Source organism: Hippopotamus amphibius, chromosome 12, assembly GCF_030028045.1.
Source record: "Hippopotamus amphibius kiboko isolate mHipAmp2 chromosome 12, mHipAmp2.hap2, whole genome shotgun sequence".
NCBI classification, from domain to species: domain Eukaryota; kingdom Metazoa; phylum Chordata; class Mammalia; order Artiodactyla; family Hippopotamidae; genus Hippopotamus; species Hippopotamus amphibius.
In genome coordinates this window covers 22,574,093-22,588,216 of record NC_080197.1, presented here as the reverse complement: position 1 = coordinate 22,588,216, position 14,124 = coordinate 22,574,093, and the positions used below count along the sequence as shown (strand labels likewise).

At 41.8% G+C, this 14,124-nt stretch overlaps 1 protein-coding gene across 3 annotated transcripts in view; it reads left to right on the top strand.

Annotated features, from left to right (window-relative positions):
- CTNNBL1 (catenin beta like 1) overlaps positions 1–14,124 on the top strand; it is a 162,026-nt gene that overhangs the window by 93,794 nt on the left and 54,108 nt on the right. For all 3 annotated transcript variants that reach the window (XM_057701571.1, XM_057701573.1, XM_057701572.1), the window contains one exon: positions 7,302–7,483. In XM_057701571.1, coding sequence (XP_057557554.1) covers positions 7,302–7,483 — 182 coding nt within the window. The remainder of the gene's footprint in view (positions 1–7,301; positions 7,484–14,124) is intronic.

Below are 14,124 nucleotides of genomic sequence, written 5' to 3'. Positions count from 1 at the left end.
TTCACCAAGTTTTTCCACTGCAACTGGTGGGAACACAAACTATCCCTGGCCTTTGGTGAACTCTGGGGGTTGCTTCCCCCTTCTTCTTTCAGGTGGTTCCTTTCTACAGCTTTGGTTAGTTTCCGCACATGCATGTTCTAATCAATACACAACTGAAGACTCAAAGAGGACCCTCTGCAAATCTCTGTGCAGCTGTTGTTTCTGTTACCCTGCTCTGTGAACTCCAGCCACTGTGGTCTCCCCAGACTCCCCACTGTGTCTGCTCCCTGCCCTGAGGCCTAGAAACTCTCTCCTACCAGCCATTTGGGCTCATTGCATGTGTTTCCCTCTCTCAAGGATTACTGTCGTATGCTACCTGATGTCAAATATCTGAAAACCATTGTTTTGCACATTTTTTTCTTTCATTTGTTTGTTTTGGGCATGAGAAGGGATATAAATCCAGTCCCTATTAATCCATCTTGACCCAAAGTGGAAGTCCAACAGTATATGATATACTTTAAACAAATACATTCTAAACTATGTTTTCTTACCATTTATTGATAGTGGATAGTAATGCAGTTAACTTTTGTGTATTGCTCTTTTATTAACAACTTTGCTGTGTCATGTGTTAGTCAGGTTTTGTTGCAATAACAACCCCCAAATCTCAAGGACTCTCAATGACAGATGTTTATTTTTCATTACTGGTACATCCATCACTGGCCATCTGAAGCTCTGCTTCACATCTTTATTTTGGGATTCAGGCTGAAGGAGCAGTGTTTAATGGAATGTGTCTCTTGTGGCAGAGGAAAAAGACTGGATGATGCAATAAATCTTAAAACTTCTCTAAAGACACGTATGTTACTTACACTTACATTTAATTGGACATGAAAAGTCACATGGCCAAACCTGATGTCTGTGGTGGGAGGAGGATGTATAAGCAGTGATGTGTTAGAGCTAGCTCACATAGGCTCATGAGAGCTGATTGTACACATCTCTATCCAGTACTGCGTTTAGTGACATCATGTTGGTAACTTGAAATCAACTATGACAGGAGTATTTACACCATGTAAATTGGCAGACACAACAAATCAGCACTTTTTTTCCGGAGAGTTAGCTAAACTTTTAGTTTCAAACCACTGAAACTTTTAGTTTCAAGCTTCTTTTAGAGAGTAGTAGTTAATAGTCGGGAACAAGATTATTTTCTCCCATATTTCATTTTAGTGATTTGTTAGTTTGTGTGTGTGTGTTTAAATTTTACTAGCCATGACCCCTAGTGTAGTATTGAGTATGAGCAGTGATAAAGGGCAGACTTGTCTTGTTCCTGGTGTTAAAGGGAATGCATTTTACCATTGAGTATAATATTTGCTCTAAGTTTTTGGAGAGAGCATTTATCAGATTAAGGAAATTTCTCTAATTGTTACAGATTTCACATAATTGATCAATTTTATCAAATGCTTTTCCTACATTTATTGAGATGGTCTTTTAATATTAATGTAGTAAAAATTGCATTAATGAATTTTCTGATATTGAACTAACCTTGCATTCCTGGGATGAGTCCCTCCCATCTGATACATTTTTGGTATCAGAGGTTGTTTATTGTTTGTTTATTTTAGCTTTATTAAATGAGTTGAATAATGTTCCTTATTTTTCTGTTTCCTATATGAGCTTAATTAAAATTAGAATTATTTCACTCTCGAATGCTTAGTATATCTTGATAGTGATGCGTTCTGGACCTTGAGTTTTATTTGCGGAAGATTTTTAACTAGCCCTCCATTCAGATTTTTTTTTGTTTCTCTCGAGTGGGGAAAATATATGTTTTCCTAGGAATTTGTCCGTCTCACCTGTTTTCCAAGTTTATGGCATAAAATTATTCCTGTGTTCTGTTGTTCTTAAGTCTGCTATATCTGTAGTTTTCTCCCTTTCTATTGATTACCATTATTATTTATTTGTGCCTTTTCTTTTTTTCTTGATCACTCTTGCTAGAGATTTGTCAATTTTACTGGTCTTTTTAAAGATTGGGCTTTGTTGGTCCTTTTTATTATGGGTTGGCAACTAAACGCCTGTGGAGCAAATCTGGCTGAGTCCTGTTTTTCTATGGCCAGTAAGCTAAGAATCTAAGAAAGGTTTTTATACCTTAAAAGCATTATAAATATTTTAACACACATACACACACACACACACACACACACACACACACACGCCACAGAGACCATATATGGCCCACGAAACCTAAAATATTTTCTGTCTGGTCCTTTACATAGAGTTTGTCCACCTGCCAGCCTGTGCTCTCTAAAGTCTTGGTTTTTTGGTCACTGATTGTTTATCTTACTTCACTGTCTGCTCAGCCATGCTGTGAGTGGTTTCTCTGCATATCTAGCCCACTGTAGTGCTAGAAACTAAAATCTTACCTCTGTTTTCTACATATTTGTTTCATTTTCTGGCACAAGCAGTCAAGTAATGGTTGGTACCAGTAGTTTATAAAAAATGGATGGAAATAGGAATTTAAAAGATATATCAAGCAGTATAGAAGACCGCCATTATTCTCTTTTAGCGGTGGAATATCTCTTAGCATCTGCCATGGCACCAGTGTTCTTTGGCTCTGTAGTTTGAGAGCAGCTATGAACTTAGTCATATTGATCTTACTGCCTAATTCATAGAAATCCTGGCTCCCGAAAAGTGATAGTATATTTTGGGAGCTAAAGGGAAATGAACTTAATCAAGTACATTGTAAAGCAGACAAAACAAAAATGATCTCATATGGCATTATCCAAGTTTTTTTTATCAGAATAAGTTCACAGCATCTTTTAAAGAATGGCTGTCACTTTTCCCCCGCTTAATTCCTCAGTCTCTTTTGGCCAGGGAGATAGTGGACTTTACCTCTTTTACTTGTCCTTCAAATAAGTTTCCCCCAGCGTTTAATCCTTCTTTTCTGCATATTTTCTTCATCCTCTCAGGATAGTCTTCACATCATTGATTCAGTTATAACCATAGATTTAATCATTCTTACACATTTCCCTCTATTTTTAATCTCATTCCTGGACTTTAGACCCTAAAATCTAAGCTGGACATCACTGCCATGTCTCATAGGCACCTCAGGTTCAATCTGAACTCAGCTGTTTTCACTCATAGTCTACTGTTACTTTGCCTTTTTTTTTACCAGTGTCTCTGCCTCTAATGTATTTCCTCTCTTCTGCTTCTTCCTCTCTCCTCCCCACATACTGTGCAACCCACTGTGGCAAGAGTGATCTTCCTAATACACAAAATCAGCAGGCTTCATTTTTTGCTGCTGCCCCTCTTGCTCTTTATGTTCTAGCAGAACCATGCCCCACTTCCCTGAATGTTCCACGCTTACTCATGCCTTTGCATGTGCTGTTGTTTCCTTCTGCTTGAAATACCCTTATCTTTTTGGCCTGCCTGGGAAAGACATCCAGCGAAGCTTCGTTCAGGCACCACCTTCTTTGTGAGGCCTCCCTGACTCATAGTCAGCCCACCTTCCTGCATTCATGTTCTATTGATGCTTTGTATACACCTCCACTGTAGTACTTGGCTCTTCTCAGTGTACGGTTGTCTGCACATCTGTCTCCTCTGTGAACTGAGCTCCTCAGAAGCATGAGCTCTGCCCCCCTCTACATCCTCAACTTAATATCTGGCACCTGTTAGGTACCTCATAAATATTTGATGAAAGAACAAAAAAAAAAGTGCTCAAAATGCATGTTCATTACAAAAGTATTTCTGTGTAATAAGAATAAGCTGAGTAAATCAACAACGGAAGCTTCCCTCTCCTCACCCTTCCTCCTCGTCAGAAGGTTCACCTTGGCCGAAGCGGGAGCAGTAGATGCCTCTCAGTCGTTTCCCACAACCACCCATTTTATAGGGGCCAGTGTTCACATTGGTCCTGGCATGATCGACAACCTGATGAACCCAGCCAAGACTAAGATAAACTACTTGTCCTCAAGTAGAATAAATATTTCAAATAAAGTCAACCCAAGAAAGTCAGGCCAAACAGCTATTGATTGCTAAAAGCCTGAACTTGAGCCCAATGAATATTCCGAAGTTCACCTCCATGCAGCTTGCCTAAATGGTGATCGATATGCAATTACTGCCCCCTTTAAGCGTGTCTTACACTGCCTACCTGAAGAAGAGTTTTACTTTTAAAGTCTTTTGTTTGTTGTATTTGCTTAGGCAGGGAAAAAAGAGAGAGATACTTGGCTAAACCAGCATCCTTTACCTTTAGCATTTCAAACAATTCTGTTATATGTGAAATGGTTTGAATGTATGCTGCATGCTAACAGAAGGTGCCCTGTTACATGACCGTCATTCATTTCAAGAGGACTTTTTCTGAGTGACTAAACAGTAAGGATGTTGTATTTCAGTTTCCTAATTTCTGCTCACATGGTTATCTGCCCTAGTCATAGCCTTTGTAAATTTGAGTTTGTAGCGTAGGATGCTAAAGTCTAGCTACAGTGAAAACAAATATATTATTTGTCTAGTTACCTTTTAAAATTTCATCTTGGTGCAAAAAAAAACCCCTTCCTGTTGAATTTAGAAATTTATTTACCCTTCTTCTGATATTTAAGATTTCATGTCTCACAAATATGCCTTTTTCATACCACTGCAGTAATCAGAACTCTGTCGTTTTCACTTACACTCTTGTCACACTCTCTTAAATATGTTTCCTGACCCCAAGCTCTGTCACTCCAGTCTCTTAATCACACTACTGCCAGGTTAAGCTTTCTAAAATCTATCTATGTAGTGTCCTCCTCTTCTTAAACATTTCATGGCTTCTCAACGTCAACAGCAGGGAACCCAGGTTCTCTGGCAGCGCATCTAGGGCCTGTCATGACCTGTTTCTGCCCACCTCCCCTCAGTCATCTTCTACCCCTGGTCATCCAGAGCTACTTCCAGTTCCCACAGGTGGTGTGTTCTTACAGACCTCCTGTACCTTTGCACGTGTCATTTACCCACCACTACCATCAATGTCATGGCCTTCCCTTCTCTGCCTGGCAAATACTCATACTTCAGATTCAGTTCAGACTTCACCTTTCATTTGACACCTTCACTGATTTCTCCTGCATAAAGTTAATTATCTCTGCTTCTCACCAACTTGGACTTAATTTCCATTGCTTCGTGTTTTTGAAATTATTTTTATTTATGTGTTCTTAAATTGATTAAAGACAGGGAGCTTATAATTTCTAGCAGCTAGTGTAGTGCCCGCTGCATGGAGGCAAGTGCTTAGTAGCCTTGGTTTTTTCTTTTAAACTCAGTAGTTGGGTTGAATGTCATTTGTGAGTATCTGTGGATTGTTTTGGTTAGTCCCATAGCAAGGAGAATAAAGGTAGGAATATTCACACTATATCCTGGATCTGTTGAGGTTGGCACCAAGTAGAATGGCCAGCTGTCTCGGTTTGCCCAGGATGAGGGGTTTCCCAGGATGTTGTACTTTCTTTTTAGTGCTAAAAATGGAACAGTCTCAAGTATACCGGGATGATCCAGCACCAAAGCGCACTGGCAGCAAGCTTTTTATCTACTCTTCTTTCCTGCACTCATGGGGACTCAATCCTGGCTGGCTATTCTGACCCAGGATAACATGCTTTGTCATCATGAAAACTTTAATAGTACATACAAAAATCAACTCAAAATAAATTAAAGATCTAAATGTAAGAACTAAAACTAGTAAACTCTTAGAAGAAAACACATGTAAATCTTCATGACATTGGGTTTGTTAATGATTTCCTTTTTTGGTTGGGAGTGGGGGATGCTGTGAAGCGTGACTTGTGGGATCTTAGTTCCCCAACCAGGGATTGAACCCTGGCACAGTGAAAGCTCCAAGTTCAAAACACTAGACCACCAGGGAATTCCCTGGCAGTGGTTTCTTAGCTATGACACCAAAAGCACAAATAGCAGAAGAAAAAAATAGATAAGTTTTTGTGCTTCAAAGGGTGCTGTCAAGAAAGTGAAACGATACCGCCTAGAATGGAAGAAAGTATTTGCACATCATTTATCTGTTAAGGGACTTGTATCCAGAATAAAGAACTCTTATAACTCAATAATAAAGATAGTTAAACTGATTTAAAAATGGATGAAGTATCTGAGTAGACATTTCTCCAAAGAGGATATACAAATGGCCAATAAGTACATGAAAAGATGCTTGACATCATTAGTTGTTAGGGAAATGCAAATCAAAACCAGGGTGAAATACCATTTCATACCCAGTGGGGAGGCAAGAACCAATAAGTCAGATGATAAGTGTTGGTAAGGATGTGGAGAAATCAGAACGCTTATGTGCTGCTAATGGGAATTTTGAATGGTGCAGCCCCACTTTGGAAAAGTCTGATGGTTCCTCAAAAGATTTAAACATAGAGTACCATATTCCCTAGCAGTTTCACTCCTAGGTGTACATATACCCAAGAGAAATGAAAACGTATGGCCACACAAAAATGTGTACATGAATGTTTATAGCAGCATTACTCATAATAGCCAAAAGGTAAAAACACCCCAAATGTCCATCTGTGGATGAATGGATAGATAAGTGGTGACATTTCCATACAATGGACTGTTATTCAAGCGTAGAAAAGAATGAACTACTGATACATGTTGCAAAATGGATGAACCTTGAAAACATTATACTAAGAAATGAGTCACAAAAGACTATATTTTGTATGATACCATTTACTTGAAATGTCCAGAGTAGGCAAATCCATAGAGACAGAAAGTAGATCAGTGATTGTTTTGGGCTAGGATGGAATGGGATGGTAGAGGGATGATAGCTGAAGGGTAGAGGATCTCTTGTCAGGGTGATGAAAATGTCCTGTAATTGACAGTGGTGCTGGTGGCACATATCTGTGAATGTTCTAAAATCCATTGAATTGTATGTTTCAAATGGCTGAATTGTATGGTATGTGAATTATATCTTGATAAAGCTGTTAAGAAGGAGGAAAAAGGAAGACTAGGTGATCCATAATCGTACTGCCTTGAAATAACCTGTATTTTGATCTATTTCTTTCTAGTCTCTTTTAGTGCATATATTTTTTACATAATTGAGGTAATGCTTCATACAGAATTTTGAATATTATCCTTTGTGCTTATCATTCTGACCATAAGAACGTGTTCATTCTACCACGTACTCTCCTAATTGTTAACAAGTGTGTAATATTCCATGTAGATATTATAATGTAATACTTTTTTTTACCGGTAGACATTGAAGTTGTTTGTATTTTTCTTTTTTCCATTGTAATGAGTATTGCAGTAAATACCCTTTTTTTTTTTTTAAAGACTAGAACATACTCATGAATTACCTTATATAAAACCTCTTTTGTTCCCAGAGAAAAGAAGATCTCCCGGAGCAGTGCCCTGAAAGTGCTGGACCATGCCATGATTGGACCCGAGGGCACAGACAATTGCCATAAGTTCGTTGACATTCTTGGCTTACGAACCATCTTTCCCCTTTTTATGAAATCTCCCAGGAAGATCAAGAAAGTGGGGACCACTGAGAAGGAGCATGAAGGTAGGGTTCACTGGAGAAGTCAGCCTAATTTAGATGCATTAGGAGAAATGGGGGGAAATGAGAGCTACTTTGAAAAACTCTGTCGTGCAACTGAGGAGTCGACACTTAGGTGGAAGTGTGTTACCTTTTTCTTTTTTATCTGCTTATTTTCTATGCATGGAAAAACAACCCAGAGACCCCTGATCACTCGTGGCCTTTGTTGCACTGGGTCTCTGCTTGCTTGAATCCTAACGGTTCCATTCCCTTCTGGCCTGTTAATAAGTCTGTGCGTGAAGGTTTTGTTTTCTTCCCTATAATTTGTAGTGAGGTGTCTCTCTGATGGAAGACCCTTTTGAAAAGAGTAATGAGGTGGCAACACATGTCACCTCCGGAGTAGTGCTTTCATGTATTTCTGTATTAAAGTGTGATTCAGCCAACATCAGGAATTGCCGAAATAAACTATTTACAGCCCAGGTTCCCCTTTTTATGTTTCTCCTCCCTGATGGTGCATACTCCCAGCAAAATGCCATGAATTGCGATGCTATAAGCAGAGTAGTTACTGCTAGGCCGGTCTCTTCCTGCTATTGTCTACCGGCCTGCTGTGCCCCTCCCCTCAATAAGTAGCCACAGTGCAATCTGGAAGGCCCTGAATTTATGAGCTTTGATGGTTCTGCTGGAGGCTAACAGATACTTGCGCCAGGGAATTTATATGGTTGGGTGGTTATTCTGAAGTATGGGGAGGGGGCTAAGAGGGGGATGAGGAGGTGGTGTGTGCGAAGCAAGAGGACCTGGGCTGATTGGCTGGCTAATTTGGTTGTCTTGTCAGAATTTAACATCTGTCCCATGGTTTGATTTTTTTTCATCAGTGATTAGTAGAACAGCATAGGTATCTGCAGGATCTTTTGCTTTCCTTACCCTCCTAGATAAAAGTTTGAGAGTTCCTGTCTATCACTTCTCATATTAACTTGACTTTGTCTCTATGAACTTGGAGCGGCTAAAGGGAAGGTGATATGACATGGCTTCAGTAGTCACCTCCAGTGATACCTTCTTTGATGAAATCAGCTCTCCAGAGACAGCAGAAAGTCTGGCAGGGGAAGAACTATGGACTGGAGATCTGAGAACATGTAGAGGGTTCAGTGCACCTCAAACCAGATTCTAACCAAATGCCAGCTGTGAACATGTTAAGCCTACTGCTGATCATTTTCCTCTCCTCAGTGGAAATTCAGCAAAATGAGACCATGGGAGAGGGAATGGGTGTGGTCTTGGAGATCTAGGAGATAAAATTTTGGAGACTGTCACCATTCATTGAAAACCTGCCACATTCCTAGTGCTGCTGCATTATGTGTTGCCTTAGTCGGGCCTCACAGCCCATGAAGTAGATGGTGGTATCCTTGTTTTTTTGGATAAGGAAATCAGCTGAGAAAGGAACCAAGCTGTGGTTCTACAGCTAACTAGCCGTGTGACTTTAGACCCTGCTTAACTTCTCTTGACTGCATTTTCCTTCCTGCTCTGTAAGATGCGAAAACTAGACTAGTGAGTGAGAAGCTTTGACATCTGTACCTTAAGATCCTGAGGCACAGGCCCTAGTTGTCAGGGCTTTGTCCTGTAATCCAGGAAGCTCCTCGAGGACTGTGTGTGGCTGGCCTACTGGGTTGGACTGAGGTGCCTGGTGCTGTATCTTGAGCGTGCTTGAAGAAAATGAAGGAAAACAGCCCTTAGCAGACTCTTACTCCGTGTGCGTGGCACTGAGAAGAGAAATGACAGATTCAGTGAGCAGCTGTTTTCCTTCTGAAAAATGTGCCCGGTGGCGTGCTGGTAACAGTACATTTGCTTTAGAGTACCTGCATTAGGAATTTGATAACATTATATTAGTGAGGGCAATGGCTTGGGAAGACAGCTGCTAGAAGTCATGTTTGGACTGTAATGGCTGGTGAGGAGGAGTTCTGCATCCTGAATGTCACTTTCTCAGGGAAACATAACATGAGCTCCTAGGCTAGGATAGAACCTCCTGTTAAGTGGACTCTTGGACCCAGGACTTTGACTTCATAGCCCTTAAGACTGTGGAACCAATAGCTGTGTCACCTCTGGGTCCCCAGGCCTAGCCCCATGCTTGTCATGTGGTGGATGCACAGGGTATGTGTATTGACTGCATGAGTGGATAACTGCTTCCCTAAAAGACTGCTCATTAAAGACAAACATGGATTTGGGGCTCTCCCCAGAACCTTGCAAGGTTGAGTCAGTACCGTTGACAGTTGTTGGTCATACGCCTGGGGTGACCAGCTTGTTTGGAAGCAAAAACAAGTACATTCCTAGCCCTAAGTTTTTCTTTGTCTCATGGGCTTAGAAATTATGGCAGAACTCCTCTCCCTCCTTTAGAGCTGTGCCTTTAAGAACCATGTTATGGATAGAACTTCCTTATAGATGAGGCCACCCTATGACAAGCTTCTTTTGGTAATCCAGCAACTCCTAATAAAGCACTATGGGCTGGGAATCAGCGTGCCTGTCCAGAACCTCTGGAGGGCTGCCCTGTAAACTTCCCTTTCTTGTCAAATTCAGGGGCTTGTCACATATCAGGGTTAAGTTCATACTGGTCCAGTCTCGGCCCCTGTCATCTCTCAGAATCTTCCCCAAACTCCTATGGTAGCAGTATAGCCCGGTGTGGTACAGAAGGATGCACTGCTTATCAACCTTGCAATCTTGGGTTAATTCTTAAACTCCCCCAGCCTTACTTGCCCCTTACGTAAAATGCTAGATCTACCACATAGGGTGGTTGGGAGGGTCAGGTAAGGTAACAGATATAAACTTAGCATAGATCCTAGAATAGAATCGGCACTTCTCTACTAAATCTGTCTCCAGTTCTGCCCACCCGGGCCTTAGTCACACCTGCCCATTCTTCTAAGGGGTTACTGGGAAGCCAGGCAAAGAGACTGCCCACATCTTGGCTGTGGGAGGATTGGGAGAGTGTGGGTTGTATTGGCCTGCAGTCTAATTGCTATGTGATAGCTGTGTGATAATGGGCAAACTCATTCAGGAGTCATGACACACTAAATAGTGGGGTGCCAAAAAAACAACCGTGTTCCCAAAGCCAACAAAAAGTCTTGAGAGAGGACAGTCTCTAGGTTAAGCTGATTCTAGTGAGGAGGGAGGAAGCAGAAATCACCCTTATAACCCAGAATTGCTGGTAATGTAGTTCTTCTTTTGTGAGTTGGGGTGAAGAAGGAAAAGAATTATTGTAATCGAAATCCATTCAGTTTTGTATAATAAAACCTTCTGAAATAGATCAGGGGAGGCACTTAGCTTGGGGGATGGGTTGGAAAGAAAAAAATTTGCCCTTGGGTGCAATAGCATGATTAGCTGCCTGCTTGGTTTTATAAAGAATAGCACAGTATATATTTTCTCCTTGGAATTAACTGCTTCAGAATATGAGGAAAGAAGAAAAGAGCTTGGATCCAGAAATGGCATTTGACCTTTACTTCTTGTCTCTTTTAAAAATTCTTATTAAAGTAGGTCCAATTTTCCTTGTATTGCTTCATTAGGTAGGTGAGTTATTGAGTTTATAGCAGTTCTAGTTAATTGTGCTGTTTTAACATGGTTCCCCTGGAGGCTATTATGAGCTTTAAGGGGGTGAGCTACCAAGCAGTGTGTAGGTGTGTGGTGTGCATGCTAGGCACATGCACACATTATATCTCATCAACAGTGACAGCAGCTGATAACAGGTCACTGCTTTAAAGAATACTTTTCTGTCATCTGCAGAGAATTGTAGGGGATTCTGGTGGACTCCTCAAGTCAAGAGGTGTGCAGCTGCCGGGTGCTTCGTGGACTCCTAACAGTGAGGAATTGCAGATCAGAGCTCCTGTTGCAGGAAGGGGGACCCCTTCCAGGGCCCAAGAGTGGGCTCTTGTCTAATACTCAGAAATGAATTGTCCAAGGAGACACATGTGCTGACAAAATAAGAGACTTTATTGGGAAGGGGGGTGGGGGGTGCGGGGAACAGGAGGGTAAGGGAACCTAGGAGAAATGCTCTGCCACGTGGCTCGCAGACTCTGGTTTTATGGAGATGGGATTAGTTTCCAAGTTGTCTCTGGCCAGTCACTCTAACTCAGGGTCCTTTCTGGTGACGCATGTAACCGCTCAGCCTAGATGGATTCCAGTGAGGAGGATTCTGGGAGGTTGATAGGACATGTGGACTGGTGTCTCCTCTCTCCTTTTGACCTTCCCTGTATTCTTCTGGTTGGTGGTGGCTTGTTAGTTCCGTGTTCCTTACCAGGATCTCCCGTTGTAAAATAACTCATGCAAATTGTTACTGTCTTTGCCTGGTCAGGGCGGGCAGTTTCAGTCAGTGTTTCCCCTAACACTCCCATCACTAACCAGGCTTAGGAGAGGGAAATAGCAAAACCTTTCCTGCAGTCAGAAAAGAAGGGAGGAGCTTCCCTGGTGGCACAGTGGTTAAGAATCCACCTGCCAATGCAGGGGACACAGGTTCGAGCCCTGGTCCAGGAAGATCCCACATGCCGCGGAGCAAAGCCTGTGCACCACAACTACTGAGCCTGTGCTCTAGATCCCCCGAGCCACAACTGTTGAGCCCATGTGCTGCAGCTACTGAAGGCTACACGCCTAAAGCCTGTGCTCTGCAACAAGAGAAGCCTGCGTACCGCAACGAAGAGTAGCCCCCACTCTCCGCAACCAGAGAAAGTCTGTGTGCAGCAACAAAGACCCAATGCAGCCAATAAATAAACTAATTATTTAATTAATTAATTTTTTAAAAAAAGAAAAGGGAGTTTAGCCAACATAGGCAAAAAAGAAATATTTTTAATGTGTCCATGGTGGGCTGTGGTAATGACATGGCATCATTTGAGGCCAACTTTTATTGGGGCTCCTACTGTGTTCAAAATTTAAAAGATCTAACACGTGACAGGAATAAAATAGAATGCCTGTCCTGGGGGGAGCTGCTCTTTCCCAGTGTTCCGTCTCTGGATCCTTTGCCTCGGCCTGTCCCTCAAGCATTCATTTTTCTGTGGATTGGCAGTGTCTTCCCCTGATCTCATCTACTACTGCAGCTTTAACCCCTATCTCTTTGCCACTGGTTCTCAAATCTTCAGCCTTGTCTCTCTCCCAAGCTCTGATCAGCGCAACTAATTAACCAGAAGACAACTGTACCAGGTACTCAAATTCAGCTCATTCAAAACCTTACTCATTCCTTCATTACCCAAGTCTCTTCTGCTGTTCCTACCCTAGTAAATGGCACCCAAGGCAGAAATCAACACCCCATGCTCTAACGTTCCCCACATGTACAGGACAAGACTTGGGTTGGTGTCTTGGTCCTGCCGTTTACTAGCTTTATGACTTTGGGAAAGTTGCTCAACCTTGCTGAGCCTGTATTTCCTCAATTGTAAAACTGGGATAATACTGGAATCTATCTCATAAGGTTGCTATGTCAGGATTAAATGAAATAATACAGATCAAACGATTAGCATAGTGCCTGCTTCATTGATATTAGTGGCTGGGATGCGGATAGGTTTCCCATTTGCATTCGTCTTCCTTCTTCTCTGTTGGTAGTTTTAAAAGTACCTGCCGAAAGAAATCCTTTTCCTCCCTGGATCTGCCATTCGTAGGGGTAGACCGTAAACATGCCAGTCTTATGTGGAATGTAAGACAAAAACCTCCCCCAAAGAGGACATACTAGGGAGCCCCGGTCACCACTTCTCCACGTCGTGTAAACAGAGAATTCAAAGGTTCCCCCACGCTTGTATTCCCCAAGCTTGAAAATCCCAAAGAGTTGGTTATAGTGCGCAGAACAGTAAGCAAGTGAAGAGTAAATGGTATTTAATTTTAAGAGTAGCATTAAGCCATCTACTAACAGGCAATTTATGTTAAACAAGGATGGAAATGCCTGGCTGTTGTTTTTGTTGCTCTTTGAAAACCTTATAACTGAATAGTCCCTGGATCAATTCATTTTCTCTCCCTCCAGCTGCTTGTCTCATTCCTGACCTCAGATGACAAAATGTAAGGATGCTGAAATAAGCAATGTGTTTGGACTTAGGGTTCCTCTCATCATGCTTGAGGGGATGATAAGTGTTGCATACCTGGTTTGCTAACTGGTTCCAGTCATATTGAAGATGAACCCACAGGCCTTTCCCAAGCAGAGCACAGTGTAGTTGTTTGCCACAGAGGAGGACAGTGAAACAGAGGATGTATTTACCATCCTGGAAAACTGCTCTTCTCTTTTGTGGGAGGAGGTTACTGGCCAACTCGCATTTTATTGGGCATCTACTAGTATACTGAGGGCTTTACAAGTGTATGTACTTTATGACTTAGGCATTTCTATCACCTTTTTATAGATGAGTCTCAGAGAATTTGTTAATTACCAAATACCTTTTAGCAAGTGAGCGACAAAAGCAGAATTTAAGCGGTCTGCTTCTAAAGCTTCTTCTAACACTCAGGTGGCTCCGGGGGTCTTCTGGTTGGTATCCAGAGGCAGCACAGTGTAGGGGAAGGAGAATTGTCTTTGTAGCAGGCAAACCTGGCTTCAAATCCCAGCTCCACCGCCAAACTAACTGGTGGCCTTAGACAAGTTATGCTTTCTTGTCTAAGAACTCCTCTCAATCAGCAAGCCAGATAAAACCTTTCTCAAATTGGTGTGTGAAGAATAATTATCATGAGCA